The sequence below is a fragment of the Numida meleagris genome, chromosome 3, assembly GCF_002078875.1.
Source record: "Numida meleagris isolate 19003 breed g44 Domestic line chromosome 3, NumMel1.0, whole genome shotgun sequence".
In the NCBI taxonomy this organism is placed as follows: domain Eukaryota; kingdom Metazoa; phylum Chordata; class Aves; order Galliformes; family Numididae; genus Numida; species Numida meleagris.
Genome location: NC_034411.1, coordinates 90,168,933 through 90,186,313, shown reverse-complemented (window position 1 = coordinate 90,186,313; position 17,381 = coordinate 90,168,933). Strand labels below are relative to the sequence as shown.

The 17,381-nt window shown below is 36.8% G+C and overlaps 1 protein-coding gene across 4 annotated transcripts in view; it reads right to left on the bottom strand.

Annotated features, from left to right (window-relative positions):
• Positions 1-17,381, bottom strand: part of CSMD1 (CUB and Sushi multiple domains 1) — a 1,076,183-nt gene that overhangs the window by 523,185 nt on the left and 535,617 nt on the right. For all 4 annotated transcript variants that reach the window (XM_021390293.1, XM_021390292.1, XM_021390294.1 and 1 more), the window contains one exon: positions 11,395-11,589. In XM_021390293.1, coding sequence (XP_021245968.1) covers positions 11,395-11,589 — 195 coding nt within the window. The remainder of the gene's footprint in view (positions 1-11,394; positions 11,590-17,381) is intronic.

The following is a 17,381-nucleotide window of genomic DNA, read 5'->3' as shown; positions in this document are numbered from 1 at the left end:
AGTAGTAAGAATTAAGTGCTCAAAGCTGAGAAAACATCCATATTAGATCAAGTATGCATGCAAACACTTATGGCTTGCACCACTTGAAAAAAAAAATACATACAAGAAATACATGTAGTCTAGATAAAACTGTAACAAATATACCATAGAATCATAGAATCATCAAATCATAGAACGGCTTGGGTTGGAAGAGATCTTAAAGATCATATAATTCCAATCCCTCTGCCATGTACAGGGCTGCCACCCACTAGATCTGGCTGCCCAGGGCCCCGTCCAACCTATCCTTGAATGCCCCCAGGCACCAACAGCTTCTCTGGACAGCCTGTGCCAGCGCCCCACCACCCTCTGAGTGAAAAACGTCTTCCTAACAGCTAATTTAATCTCCCCTTGTTCAGTTTGAAACCATTCCTCCTTGTCCTATCACTATCCACTCATGTAAAGTCAATCTTCCTCCTGATGATAAGTTCCCTTAAGTACTGGAAGGCCACAATGAGATCTCCTCAGAGCCTTCTCTTATCCAGGCTGAACAAGTCCAGCTCCCTCAGCCTGTCCTCATAAGAGAGGTTCTCCAGTCCTCTGATCATCTTTGTGGCTCTCCTCTGGACCTGCTCCAACAGCTCTACATCTTTTCGTGCTGGGGGCCCCCAGTTGGGACACAATAATCCAGGTGAGACCTCACAACAGCAGTGCAGAGAAAGATAATCCCCTCCTTTGTCCTGCTGGCCACAACTCTTCTGATGGTGCCCAAGATCCTGTTGGCCTTCTGGGCTGCAAACGCATACCGTTGGTATTACTTTTTTTCCTAAAAACTAGAAAGGATCTTTTGAACAAAAATATAAGGACTGCTCTGAAAGTCATATCTCCTTTTTTTTTTTTTTTTTTTTGTATGTTGGCCCACAATATCAGAGGTGGATGTCTGAGATATGGCAGAAGAGGTTGAACCTTCCCACCAATATTCTATTTATTCTTGTTGCCATGTCATAAATGGCAGAAGGGCAGTCTGACAAATTGGTGCCTGGCATGGAAGTGCATAAAAGCAAAGGTGTGTAAGTGAATTCCTCCATGTGGAAAAAATTGCACCCACTGACATTCATTGATGCTTGGTGAACGTTTATGGAGACCAAAGAATGGATGTGAGTACAGTGAGGTGGTAGATGGTGCGTTTCAACAGTGGCAACAAGAATGTGAAAGGCAAGCCATGTTCTGGAAAGAAATGCACAGCTCTCACACCATGAAATGCATCTCAATCAGCTCAGTCTCATGAATCTGCAGATTGTGACCAGGGAAACCTGCAGAGAGTGAATATCAGCTTCAGTGTCTTGGAAACAATGACAGCAACATTGTAATATTTGAAAGTTTGCACCAGGTGGATCCCACCAATGCTCACACAGGAACAGAAAGAACACCTAATGCAAGTTTATCAGGAGCTACTGAACAAATAGGAGGCTGAAGGTGATAGTTTCCTGGATCACATCATTACCAGTGACAAGATATGGTGTCACCACTACAAGCCCGAGTCAAAATGGCAGTCCATGGAGTGGCGACATGTGAATTGCCCATTGAATAAAGTTTGTGACGCAGCCTTCAGTGAGTAAAGTGATGTGCACTGTCTTTTGGGGTAGGAAAGGGTGATATTTCTAGATTTTCTGGAAACCTGGACAAACCTTCAACTTTGACCACTACATCACAATGCTGACTCAGCTGAAGGCTTGAACTTCTGGAGTGAGGCCAGAGAAGAAGATAACGTCTCTCTTGCAACATGGTAATACCAGGCCCAAACTAATTTCAAGACCCTGGAGAACATTGACAATCTTGGCTGGACTGTCCCACTACACTCACCATCTAGTCCCTACTTGGCACCTTCTGATTTGCATTTGTTTGCACTAATGAAAGATGGACTATGTGGGCAACATTTTCCTAGCAATTATGTCATCACAGCAGCTTTGAAACAGTGGGTCACTTCCACCAGCGCAGATTTTTATGAGCATGGCATCCAGGCTCTTGTTCATCACTGGCATAAAGGCAGAGCTAATGGTGGTGACTGTGTTGAAAAATAGTGTTTTGTAGCTGAGAATTCGCTGTATCAAATAGTTGTAGTAGCTGTTGTAGTCTCCATGGAAATAAATGGGAGACATTACTTTTGGAGCAATCTATATAACAATCTGATAACTTTGGCAAGCTGTTCTGCATAAATTAGATTTTGATAGAAGTAAGAAGATATCCAAGGATGGGCTAGGAATAGAAAAAGTATCTGAGAAAACTTCCTTATTTAATTTTTTTTAGCTATTTTTTGAACATTCAATCACTTTTACTGGATTTTCCTTTCCTTCTACCATAAACAACTTCAAGATTGCAACATACTGTACTCTATATGCCCTTTTTAAACAAAAAATAATAATGCTAATTCAAGTGACAAATGTTAGTTTGTCGCGTAACATACTCAATCTTTCAAAAGTAATTTGGAATCTGAATTGAAATGATCAGAATTGATTACTCAACTTCAGTTTATACTAAGAGATCTTTATGTGAAAAATCGCTTTAATGCATTACTGTTGTAACAGATCTGATAAAAACATAGCTGTGAATTAAAATACAAAATCCATAGTAATAAAGTTTTTTTTTGTTATGTCGCTTGTAGTCATTTCCTTACCCTTTATCACACGCAATAGAATAGATGCAATTAAAAACTTAAGTGACATTTTGTAAATTCTCATTGAGTGACATTGTCATTTCAAGTCACATTTTGTAAGGCTTATCAATTAAAGAAAATTGCAGCTTTAGACAGTTCTAAATGAACCATGGGCACAAATTATTTAGTATGGCTTATTAAAAATATCACTGGAGCAGTTATTTTTACAATTCTTTATTTAATGGCGTTTTTTGGTAGCTCATCTATGAAAAAGTAGAAAATTGTACCTCAATAAAATTCTTCAGTACAGAAAACACAGCTATGAAATAATCATAATCGATTACTTTCACAGATACATTATTGCATATTTGATATATGGTCAATATAAGGGGTTAGTTAAATTAATTTTTGGAATAAGACTTTAGAATTACAATTTTAAAATGTCTTGCTGATAAAAATCTAAAAACAAGCATTGGTACACCAATGCCAAGTTTAAAAATAAATCTTAGCATGTCAGTGCCAACTGTCAAGCTGCTGATCAGACAGATTCATAAAGACCAAAATCAGGAATCTGGCATTTTACTCTAAAAATATGTTCCACTTTATCCTGTAATGCAATATCAATAAACAGATTTTTTAAGGAATTTTCTCTCTCTTTATTTTTTTTTTCTTTTTTCACTGCTATGCATTTCAAATAACTTTCAGAGAACTGTTTAGGAGAGAGAAAGAAAACCTTCGGGGGTAATATGATAGCTTTTGTTGAGGCTGTCACTGCATGTTGTTTCTTAATTCAATAATAAAATGTACAGGCAGAAAACTGATGACAAAAATCTATCCAATAGCCTTACTGGACATAGTGGTGGATATCTGATCTGGTAATGCAGGTTCAAGTGGGTCTTCAACTCAAATCACATCTAAAAATTAATGTATTCTAACTTTGATCCTGTTCTGAGAGTAGCACACTGATTATTAAGCTAATAGCTTAAGATAAACCTTTTTTCTAGGGATGTTTGTATGTTTTCTTTTGTTTTGTTCTCTGCTGGTTTTATCAGACTCTGAATTTATCTAATGAAGTTAATGAAAAAAAAAATAGTTGTAGAGATAGGAAACCAGAATCATAAGCAAGATCCTCTAGAATCTGACCTACAGAGCCATCCTGAGAGTGAGAACCATATCATCATTGTGCTTTATAAATGTTTGGAAACATAGATAATTGATTGGATCCTGACATTTTTTTCTTCTTCTTAAACTTATAAAATCATATTTGCTTGATCCTCAGAATCTGAATAGAAAATACAAGGACATGGGAGAATTACTTGCTACCTTATAAATATGAACAGCATGATGAATTTCAATTTCTCTTTGGTATGTATTTAAAAATATCAGTTTTGAATCTCTGTATTCAATTTTCTAACTCTACAGTTAATCATAAACTCCTCTTCCTTTATCTATTCTAACACCCTCTTCATTATATCATATTCACAAATCATTTCTCCAGTAATTGATTTAAATCTGAAACCTATTATTTGATCCTTGTGTACATTTCTGACATGTAATTTCCATTACTTGTTCATTTTATTCTTATAAAACGTAGTGTAACATATTACATGCTCTTCTTCTCGTGGCTATTTTCATTGTGTGAAAAAGCTTTCAATTATAATGTCACTAATCCAATTTGTATTCCTAATGTTAGCTTCATAAAAATCAAGTCTCATACAACTATAATCAACTAGGGATTTTCAGAATTATTGAAAATTGAGAACGTAATTATACAAAGTTCTTCTTAGAAATAGCCACATATCATAAAGAGGCTATTAGTGACGTTACTGCCAAGAAGGAAATTGATTTTCAAAATATTTCAGAATTTACTGCATAATATTGCAACCCAAGATGAAAGAAGACATTATGGGTGACACTATTACAGTAGCTAAAATAGAGACAACAAAGACCTTTTCACTTTGCAGGGCAAAAAAAGCAGAATTTACACGGATCACTGAATGATACATCTTGTCAATTTGTAAAGACAAAAAATTTGTAAACCATTTTCTTTTCCAGAAATTCTTGGTAAAATTATTGGTTAACTTCTAATAAGAACAATGTGAATGAGTTTTCATAACAGCTTCACCTTTTCAGAATTTGTCTTTGAACGTTTTCTTTTTTTTTTTTTTTTTTCCTGTTTTTCAGTTTGGAAACTGCCATAATTGTACACACAAAAATCATCATTTATTGAGGAAATACAGGAACAAAATATATATATTTTAACACTCAAGTCATCTAAACTTTCTAAAAATGATACTGGCTAAATCATAATGATCTCTGATCAGAATTCATTATAAGCCATCACAGCACAGTTCTGTCTCATTACTCTCTTCAGGGCTATACTGAGTAGCAGCCAGAAAACAATCTTATGGATAGAAGAATGAATGCTGTATCTATCTTCCTTAGAGTTAGTAATTCGCTATAATTTTTTTTAGTAGAAACAGCATTTATTCAGTTAGACAATGTATAAATTACCTGACACCAGCTTCTTAATGTTAAAATATTAAGCAACAAGATTGCAGAAAATTGTAATTTGCCAGCATCAGTTAAACATACAACAGAGAATAAGGATATTATTATATATAAATAATGTAGCTTTATTTTTAATCTACTATATTATCTTGCATGAATGCCACAAAAGGAGTCTATGACTTGTATCAAAATGTGTTTTCATGAAAATTCCTTAAAGAAAATGGTAACATTCCTTTCTCAAAGACATAGAGAATAGAAAGGACTACCTCATTCAAAGTCTGTATGTTCCAGACTGATAAAATAAATAAGGAATGCCCAAAATCCATCATAAAATTCACATCCCACGTGAACTGAAAAACAAATCCACTACGGCAATGTTTCAATGTACAGAAATCAATTGTTAAGAGATCAACTGTTAAATAACTATTGTATTATGATTTGCATTTCTTGGCAGAAGCAACACAAAAGTCTTTGCTTTCACAGAAGTTCTACATAAGCTGTAGGACCCAATTTGAGTTTTTATTAACAGGTTAAATTCACAAAACTACAAATCATGAGCAAAATTTCATTCCTGCTAGAGACATTTGTATGTACAGAGTCACATTTCTTGTACTTATTTCAGCAAATGCTACCAAATAGGGCATCATCTGAAGAAAGAGAACAGATGTTTAGTAGACACTGATGATACTATGAACTTAAAACTTTTTTTTTTCCCTCTGAAACCTGCTCACTATGTCTTACTAGAAGGATAAAGTCACAAAAGTATTCAAAGCATTGAATAAAAAATTCTTTGTTGCATACTGACTGAAATTGAGAACAAGCAGCAGACATGACCGAAATCTTTGTTTCTTTCATGGTTATTAACTCTTGTACTTTCTTCTTAGAAAAAACCTTTATAAAATATTTATTTGCTGGGAGTATCTGTATTATTAGCTCATTTGGTCACAATAAAACTTTACAAATCATTACAGAAGACAATTGCTATCCTTTGTTGCTCAACTACATACCTACCAACAATATTGCCAAGGGAGAATTTGAGCAGTAAAGGTTGTCAACATGGCTCTAGGATAAGGCTGATAGGTGCAGAAGCCCAGAGGGGTTCTTGATGCAAGGGGAATAGCTCAGGCAAGAGTGTCATATTCCTGCAAAACACTTGACCAAGCAACCTGCTCGGCAATAGGGCTTTGAATTGTTTGACCATAGGATCTTCCTCAAGGAATGAGGTCTGCAGGAGAGATGTAAGCTCTGTGTGGCAAAATAGTGAGGAGACCTCCAAACTAAGTTTATCAGAGATACACGTCAAAACCTACAGGTGAACGGGAGAACTGGCACAGAGAATACCATATGGGGCAGGGCAAAGTTAGTCTGTATTTCTCCTCCTCAGACAGTAACATGACTGGAAGCTCAGTTCATGCACCTGTGCACAGAAATTTGCTGCATAGGAAGGAAGCATACTGGACAAACTGGAAGTACACACAAAACTGTGGTGTCAATGAGATTACAGAGAGTTAATGACTGGAGTGCTGTGATGGATGGACACATGCTTTTAGGAAAAGCAGAAAGACAAGGAGAAGCTGTACCCTATGCAAAGCAGGACCTTGAATGAACAGAGGTTTGCTGTTCAAAGAGGGAGAAGCCAAAAGGGAAGTCATTATGTTGGATGTCCACTACAGACATCAAATGTTAAGAAGGTCAAGTATAAATGATTAAAATCTTGAAATTACTAAGCTTCTCAATCACTTATTCAGGTTCTCAATGGAGACTTTAGTCCCCTTAACATCTCTATGGATGGCAGCACAACAAATGGCCAGCAATCCACAACATTCTTGAGTTCACTTGGAAGAATTTTCTTTTTAATTCAGGCATTGGACAAAGCAATTAGGTGTAGAAACAAAGAACAATTCAAAGAAGTGATACTCAATGCCAGCTGCAGTTCTGATAACTAGAAGTTGAAGATCCTGAGAGGTGTGAGGAAAGCAAGTAGTATTATAAACTCCTTGGAGTTCAGCAGAACATATTTTAACTTGTTTGTGAAGTGGTAGACAGGCTCTCATGGGATAATGCCTCAAAGAGCTAGAGGGCCCAGGAGAGCTTGTTTGACTTCAAGGGCAGCTTCCTCAAAACTCAAGAGTGATCCATCCCTTTCTGTACATAAATGCGTAGTCATAGAAGGAGGCTGCTTAGGGCTGAACAGGGAATTCCTGACTGACATACTTTATCTCAGATGCAAAACAGTAGCGTACAAAAGGTGAAAGAAGGGAAAAGCTACTCAAAAGGAACATAGAAGTATTGCTCAGAAATATGGAGATAAAAGGAGAAAGGTCAAAACTTAGAACAAATGAAACTGGTGAGGAGCATGAAGAGTAGGCATTCTAGAAACCATTCTATATGTATTTCAACTTCAAAAGGAAACTGAAGGGCATGGTGGCTTGCTGTTCAGTGAAGCAGATGACCTTGTGTCCTCTTTGTCTCTCATCATTAGCAAAGGCTGCAGTCAGGCCTCCAAATTTGCAATAAAACTGAAAAGTTTTGGAGAGAAAACTAGTAACCAAAACAGCAGGAACAATTTAGGGACTATACAAATAAATGGGATATGTGCAAGTTCATGCTACTCAACAATATGCATCTAGGGGTTCTTGGTTTGCCACAGTGTACAGCTGTTCTTTAACATCTTCTAAAGGCAGTGAAGATCAAGAGTGATTCACAATGACTAGAAAAAAGACAAATATTTATCCCTCACTTTCAAAAAAGACAAGAACAATTCTGGCAACTGCAGATCTCTCAAGCTCACATCAGATCGCCAGAAGATTATGAAGAATGTCTTTATGAAAATCCTTCCCAAACACATGAAGCACAAGCAGGCTATTGGGAAAAGACAGCTTTTGCCAATGCTAAACTTCGGCAGAATGAAATTCAGGTTAAGGAATTGTTGGACAAGATCTCCTCAGAAGAAATCCTTAGAGACAAAGGAATGGAACAAAGCTGGCTACTCTTTACGGAAGCCTTTCTGAGAACATAAGACTCTCCATCCCTCAGAATAAGAAAGCAGGCATGGGAGGTAGGAAATCGGCATGGTGTGGCAAGGACCTGTTGGTCAAACTGAGGGAAAAGAAGGGCAAGTACAGGCAGTGGAAGTAAGGACATGTCACCAGGGAAAAATACAGGAATGCTGTCTGAACTTGTAGAGATGGGATTAGATGGAAGAGATGGAACTGAGCTTGGTGAGGGATGTTAAAAACAACAAGAAGGGATTCTACGGGTACATAGATCAGAAGAGACAGGACAAAGAGAGCGTACCTCCTCTGCTGAGGAGAACTGAGAACTGGCTACAATTGATATGGAGAAGGCTGAGGTACTTAACGAGTTATTTGCCCCAGTCTTCACTGGAAGCCAGGATTCTCACACCCCTGATCCTGAATTTCTAGGTGGGAACTGGGGGAGCAAACTCTCCCCGAGTGTAAGAGTAGAGCAAGTCTAAGACCACCTCATGAGATTGAATGTGTATAACTCCATGGGGTCAGATTACATGCATACCAGGGTCCTAAGGGAGCTGGCTGAAGTGGCTGCCAAGCCACTCTCTATCATATTTGAAAAGTTGTGACTGTAAGGCAAAGTCACTGGGGAAAAAGAGAAACATCATTACAATTTAAAATAAATGGAGGAAGGGGGATCCAGGGAACTATAGGCTGGTGAGCCTCACTCTGTGCCTGGGAAGACCATGGAACAGATCCTCCTGGAAGACATGTTAAGGCACATGAGGGAAAAGCAGGTGATCCAAGACAGCCAGCATGGCTTCACCAAGGAAAGGTCATGCCTGATCGATCTGCTGCCTTCTGTGATGGAGTAACAGCATTGGCGGACAAAGGGAAAGCAACTCTCATGTGGAGTACTGTATTCATGTCCAGAGCCCCCAACACAGGAAAGATGTGGAGCTTCGGGAGAGGGTCCAGAGAAGGGCCACAGAGATAATCAGAGGGCTGGAGCACCTCTCCTATGAAGACTGGCTGAAGGTAATGTGGTTGTTCAGTCTGGAAAGGAGAAGTCTGGGGGGAGACCTACCTCATTGCAGCCTTTCAGTATTTAAAGGGAGCTTACAAACATGAGATAAATCAACTTTTTACACAAGTAGATAGTGATGGAACAAGGAGGAATGGTTTTAAACTAAAGGAGAGGAGATTTACATTAGATGTCAGGGGAAAGTTGTTTTACTGAGGGAGTGGTGAGATGCTGAACAGGTTGCCCAGAGAGACTGTGGATGACCCATCCCTGGAAGTGCTTAAGGCCAGGTTGGATGAGGCCCTGGGCAATCTGATCTAGTACTTTATCTAGCAGTTGGCAACCCTGCCTGTGGCAAGGGGGTAGGAACTTGATGATCTTTGAGGTCCCTTCCAACCCAAGCCATCCTAGGATTCTAGATTCAGCCTGATTGCCTTCTTTGAGGAAAGATTTTCACAACACTGTTCCCCACTGTATCCTTGTAGCCAAATTGAGGGCATATGGTTTGGATTTGCATGAAAAACTGACTGGACCATCAGGCCAGATGTCAGAGGCCAATTGTTCAAACTCAAGCTAGTGGTCAGTTTATTGCAGCATTGGGGATGAATCTGTATAATATCTTCAAACTTAGACAAGATGGAAGAACAAGAAGAGAGGGATCTCATTAAATTCAAAAGAGAAACGCAAAGTTCTGCAGCTTGAACAGGGTCATGCCATTCAAAAATACTTGCTAGATACAGCTATGACAAAATCATTTAGTGAAGCACAAGCTCAGTCAGTGGTACACTACTGCAGCAATGAAAACTAGCCTCATATTGGGTTGCATGAGTAAGAACATAGCCAGAATCTGAAGAAAAATGATTAGCTTATCTATTTGACACTAGTGAGGCCCTGACTGGAATACTGTGTCCAACATCCTCCAGTCCAAAAATGTATTAACAGACTAGATCAATAGAAAAGCACTAATATGGTTGGGATGCATATAAGAAGAACATAATGTATGAGACTACAGAATTAGGGAAATGGACTTATCCAGCTTGGACAAGGGGAGACTGTGAAAAGATCTAATTGCAATGTTTAGTATAGGGAAGATGGAGCCAGAATCTTCTCACAGGTCCACATCAGGAAAAGAGGAAATTGACATAATCTGTAAAAAGTTAGTTCCACTTATACTTGCAAATGAGGACAGACTGCCAATGGAATAGATTTCCAGAGAGATGTTAAAATCTCTGTCCATGGAGATACTGAAATCTCAACTAGGGAAAGACTTGAGCAACCTGACCTAACTTTTCCTTACTTTGAGTAGAAATGGGACTAAGAAGGACTGGACAACCAGAGGTTCCCTCCAGTGTGTATTACTCAAAGATTCTTAGGCTGAAGATTTTAAAGTACTCTTTCCTAGAAGAAAGTTTCCAAATGCAGAAGCTTACGTATGTATTTGACAGATCCTGCTATTAAATTGCTATAGGTATCTCCCATGTAAATGAAAAGAAAAAAAGATCAGCAGATATCAGAATTTGCTACCTCTGAATGTAGACTATGGACAATCATTGCTTCTGAATTGTGATTACAGCATAGTGAAAATTTTTAGAAAGTATACTGGGTTATGGTTTAACCTGGAAAGCAGTTGAGCATCATACAGCCATTCACACACACTTCCACAGTGGGGCTGGGGGAGAATCAGAAAAAAGGTTAAACTCAGGGGTTGAGATAAAGATGGTTTAATAGGACAGAAAAAGAAGGGAAAATAATAATAATAATAATAATAATGAGAAAATAATAAACAGAACGAGTGATGCACAATGAAACTACTCAACAACTGCTAAATGCTGCCAGTCACATCCTGAGCAGACACTTCCCCATATTCTAGCCAACTTCCTCAGCTATATTGTTCAGCATGATGGCATATGGTATGAGACATCTCTCTGGCCATTTTATGTCATTTGTCCTGGTTCTGTCCCCTCCCAGCTCTTCAGGATCCCCCAGCTCCTCGCTGTCAAGGCAGTATGAGAAGCTGAAACATCCTTGACTTAGTGTAAACACTGCTCTGCAACAACATCAGTGTGCTATAAACACTATCCCCATCCTAAATCCAAAACACAGCACCATACCAGCTACTAGGAAGAAAATTATCTCATGAAAAAACAGGATAGTTAAAAAACAAACAAGCAAACAACCTATCTAAAAAAAAATTTACTTCATATGCTGTTTTAATAGGTTCTTGACATTTTAAAGATATTTCATGTTTTATATTTTACCTCTGCAAAAAGGAACTGGAAAATCCCATGATGCACCATTTCCAGGACTGACAATACATGTCAACATGGCATGGCCTTCTAGGTTGTAACCAGAGATACAGCTGTATCGGATTTTATCTCCAATGTTGAATCTTGTTCCATGAAGTACTCCTTTAGGTATTTCTCCTGGATTGCCACAGGTATGACTAGGTAATACTGTTGAAAGAAAAAAAGGAAAAAAAGTTATTGCTAAAATTTGCAGAAAGAAGTAATAAATAGTAGTCAGACAATTGTCACTAAATAATTGCTTTAATTTTTATTGTTTTAAACAGTATGCTTTACACAAATAAAGTGAGAAGTATTATACATTTGAACAGAGTAAACTCTCCTAAAAGATAAATTAAAAAAAAAATTAAGAGAACACTTTCATTTACATCATTCTTTTATGTCATAAATCTCAAAATCTTCTATAAATATTAACTACATAACAAAAGCCATCTAACTCTCTAATGAAAGATGAGATAGATGAATGTTCTACCAATGAAGCAGATTTTAAAAGTAGAATTTCTATCCATTATGGGAACTACTTAGGGTTGAGTGAGTAACTATCAAAGCTAGAAACAAACAATATTATACACAACTTCTTTTCTGCTGTTTCAGCAGCCTTTAGAGAATAGGATATTTATTTGGATGATGCTCATCCACACTGAAGAGAAAGTCAGTCTTCAATTCACATACACGAGAATGAATACATGTAAAATTCTTTACACTGAAGCAAGGTGATTTTAAGACATAGGAATAATTGGAAGAATACAGAGAGTAACTTCTAAAAAGTTGGCACCAATGATCCATTATATTCTACAGCCGTGTTTTATATCCCTATATACTACTCTCTCTTTGCAATTTTTTCCCTTTATGCTGTTCTAGTCATGGTAGGTTAATAGAGGTAATCTTGCAAAACAAGTAAAATCAAGTTTGTTTGCATGGTTTGGGCACAGGAGAGTGCCTACATTTGAAACAAGAGTCGCTTTTGCTTTTATATTCAAGTCAAAACACTTTTTAAAAACACTATACCACAAGGTACTTTCATCCATTTGCAGCAGAATTTACACAACACAGAGCTCAGCATTTTTTGTTATCACAGGTGAGTGTGCTACCAAAAAAACACATTATTCAAAAATACTATGATTTCTGATTAAATACAGTCCCAATGAAGAGGTATCAAAGCAAACCTGCATCTTTCTCACACATGACAATTGGCACTGGCTAATTGTTGAAACTGTATTGCAACAAGTTAGGCTTCTGTCTTTGTACAGGTCTCCTGCACTATAACATTTTCTTCCTTTTCTTACCACTACATCTGTCAAGAACCCCCAGAAAAAAATGGAATTTGGCATCCTGAAACTAGCACGCATTTCACCGTAACCTCCTAAGAAACAGTAAAAGATGAGTGATCTGAGAATGACAGCCATGTTCAATAATACATGTAATAGTTCACAGGATTTCACCACTTGTCAAAATCAAGCATTTAACTACATTATTTATGTGCTTTTCTAAAATGTTCATTGAAGTATATTGAGATAGCTGCAGTATTCCCTCTGCATACACTTCACTGCTTCTAGTCCGGACCTAAATGAATTAACTTTTGAAGGTTTGTAACCAACAAAAATAATTTTATCTTTGGATTATGACAGTACTAGTTGACCCAAGCTATCATATGCAAAGGTTACGTAAGGTTCATTTTGCCAAGCTTTTAGCAAAAGCCTCCTATTTTTCTAGAGTTACTGGAGTTTACATTCAACAGGATTGATAATCTGCAGCCTCTTCCTGAAGGAAGCCGGGTGAATTGCTAATGTTACCATATCTTTAATTATTAAGATGTTTCAACTATGAAATCATTTGATGTTTACTGTACACCTTTTACTGTGACCATTGTCTGTATCTAAGCAGAAAGAGCTTGAAATAGAACTGTTTAACAAAGGCATATGATCAAAATCTCTAAAGCAATATATTAATTTGTTAACATATCATATTAAAATAACTGTGCATGTTATATTTACTTTTTTTAGAACAGTGTTCAAAAAAATTGTAATTTTTATAAGAAGTATAACATGAATATTCATTATCAGATAGTTGCAGAAGGCTACACCACAGCAGGACTGTAAAACGTAGCAGAGAAATGGCACCATTTTCAACGATATACAAATAATCAAATAAAAATTGCTAAATAAACGTTATTAAATATGAGCAATCTTTCTCAGGGGTCATCTATCAGATTATTTATTTACATGGTCTTTTCAATATTTTTTTGCAACGCAGGCCCATTGAAAGCATATTCATAGCATCTTAAACACAGTTATCCTTTGCTTTCACTGAGGGAGAGTTTTCTTTATTGGATATACTAAATTTCATTATCCATTCCTTTCCAATCACATGCTCATTGTAACAGAGAAAGAAGGCCTAAAATTAGACAGCATTGATTGATAAAGAATAAATTTATATAATATATATATAAAAGGAACTGAATAAAATACTGAATGACTTTTTATTCCATCTAAGTATTCTTAATGTCATTCTTACAGTCTTACTATGCTTATCACACTCAAGTGCAAGAGTCTTAAATATAAGCAGTGCTTATGCATTTTTGCCATGTATACTTCAAATCTGTCATGACAACTACTGCCAACATAATGTCCTGTTTTGTTAGGATGCATTTTGATTTAAAAGGTCAAATTATAAAATATATTTTAAATATATTTTGATTTTGAGGTCCCTGGCATCCCAATCTCTGTAATTAAGCATCTAGATTTAAAATCAGTTATAAAACTACGAAAATTAACTTCCTAGTTATTGCTGAAAATACTGGTTGGAAGCTCAATCTGGCAATGACTTCAGGAGAATTTTTTTTTTTTTTTTTTAAACAGATATCACAATCAACAGCTATGTTGCAAAAACTGCCCAGAGGCCTTAATATCAAAAACCTCACATAGCTATTCTCTTAGAAGATACTGTTTTTATCCTTTTGTGAGTCAGCTGGTAAGCCTTTACAAGCCAATAATACAAATCATAGTCAGAACTTGAACAGAAGAATTGAGAAAAAAAATAATTCAAATTAGAAAAAAATAAGAAGGGAAGGAGCAAGGTTTTTCCTCATTTCTATAGCTTTATCAGACTTTACATGTTACATGTTTTTTTTTTCCTGTTCTTCCTGAAAAGGCTGAAAAAGTTTTCCAAAGTTGCACCTATGTTCAACCAAATGTTACTGCAAACATACCTACATTCTGTTGTTTCATAATCCCTCTATTACAGTGCATAAATTTAAGATAAACATAGAACTGTTCTTCCAAAGTCATAGAAAAAGAAAACAATTTGTAAGTAAAGCAATAACTACACTCATTATGAAAAGAAAAGATGCTAACAAAGAGGGGAGGAAAATAATGCTAGATTTCTTACACAAATGGAATTGAAACAAAAATCTATGCTTCAACTCTGAAAAGCAGCCTAATTTGAAAAGGAATGCACGGAAAAAAATAATAGCCTTTCAATCTACAAAACTGAAAGTGCCGTACTGAACAAAAGATGGATTCAAATATGTTCTGTGATTCTATGTATATACATACACAACCATATATGTATGCACTTTAAACAGTTTGTTCTGGAAATAATATAAATGACTTTTCCAAAGGATAAGTAGTGAAAATTGCTTTGAAATATCAATTTTGAAGAATACTAGACAATTGTGCTTGCCATTTCTACCTAGGAAAAGACTACAAAATCAATATATTGATTTTTTTTTTAACTTCTAATGCCTTATATTAAACTCTATTAAAGTACATTTTGACCTTTCTTTTTTAAATAATTATAAATGTTGAATCAATTGAAAAGCATGTAATATTTCACTGTCCATTTATTAAACTTTTTCCTTTTTATTTCCAGAAGCAATGTACAATTAACAGGTAATTGATCTATCAGTTCTGACTTCCACACTGGTATGGAATAGAGCAAATGCATATGTCATTTGTTCCAGAATTATATGGTGACAGAAATAGCACAGTCCTATCCTTTTCAAAATTCTCACCAACAACCCCTTAGGTGAAGAACCTTTTCCTAACATCCAACCTGACCCTCCCCTGACACAGCTCCCTGTCATTGCCCCAGATCCTGTTCCTGTCACCAGAGAAATGCTCAGTACTGCCTGACTGCGGTAGCAGGGAAGGTTGTGGAACACATCATCTTGAATGAGATCACACAGCACGGGCGGGACAACCAGGGGATGGGACCCAGCTAGCACAGGTTCACTAAAAGCAGATCCTGCCTGCCCAACTTCATTGGGTGGGTTGGATCATCAAGGAATCAACTAGTAATCAGTTGCCCGTTGAGCTTTTTACTGGTGGTGGTCACAACACTCTGAACCTTGCAGTCCAGACAGTTTTCTCTCTGCCTCACAATCCATTTACCCATTTCATGCTCCACTGGCTCTCTTACTATGATGCTACTGAGAGCTTTGTCAAAGGTTTCGTTGATACCATGGTAAACAATGTCTATTGTTCTGTGTTAGTCCTCTAAGCTAGCCATTTCTTCCCAGAAGACAGTCAGACTGGTCAGACATGATTCACTATTAATGATTCCATATCTGATCTTGTTTTTGTGAAACTAACACATCAGTGTCTGGTTTGATGGATGTGATTGCAATTCTTAGTGAGCTCTCGTGTGTGGCAGAGATTTTTGATAAAATTTTACTCTTTTTGGTCAGTTTAGTAAAGAGACTTTACCAATTTTTTTAGTTGATATCTGATTGCAGGTAAAGTATTTATATTGACAGAAAATGAACTTGCAAATATATTCCAAAATTGATTTTTTTTTTGCAACCTTGAAACCTCAAATTTCTTCATCAAAACAGAAAGTAAGACTGCATATTTTTCGCTGTTCACAACACTGTGTTTAGCTGTGCTTTATGTCAGAACTGTATTGCATCCTCCCCGTGTTCTGCTTTCAGCTCAGACAGGGCCAAACACACACAGATGGTTTGGTTGCTGCTCAGGGATGGGTGTGTGCATGAGGCCAGGTCAGGCTACTCACTAGGGAAGGGTTGTCACTATGAAGATGCAGGGCAGGGGGCAGGTCGCATGTGGCCCACGGGCTGCAGGTTGGACATGCCTGAAAAAAGCTATGAATCTGAATCAGTATTAACATTGTTGAGGAGCAGTAATCTTTTGGAAAAATATACTGAATGGGAGGGAGGAAGTATATGGATTCTTTCTCATGGCTTCTGTTAATAAAAGACAGTGTTCCAGTCATGTCTTGTTGTATAATGGTTTAGACTAGCTATAATCTTACTTAAGCACTATTAAAGGAAACATACTTTTTTTTCTGTCAAACTCACATTCATAATTGACAGTTCTGCTCTTTCATTTCAAAATAATTTTGATATCTACATGTTTTCATAACCTTAAATTAAAATGTCATTGATTTCAACAGCATTGAAACTGTAATATTTATGTGAGGATGAAGGCTTTCCAAAAAAACACAAGCACATCAAGATTCATTTTTGTTCTGTTTTTCTTGTATATGCAATGGTACAGAATCCCTATATTCATACAGCCTAACAATATGCCTTCACATTTTATAAAGCAGAACAAACTGAGGAATGCTGGAATGGTTCGACTTTGAAGCACTGCCCGTAAGACGAGAAGAGTGAGTGTTTCAGTCCAGCTTTGTTCACTTATTTTTCTTGGAAAAGAGTAGAGAACAGACACTATACTTCTTCCTCTTGTAGACATAAAACCATTTGCAAAATCAAATTTTGTCTGTGACTAACTTGGTAGATCATCACTTTTATAGATCTCTCACTCAATTCTTCTAAATTAGAAGAACGATGATTTTTTCAAGGATGTTTTCTTCTTTGTATTTACCTAAGCAGTTATTTCCACTAAAAGACACATTAAAATTACATGGTACACTCATGTAACACAAAGACTTTCTCTCAAAGTCTTCCCAGGCAATTTTAT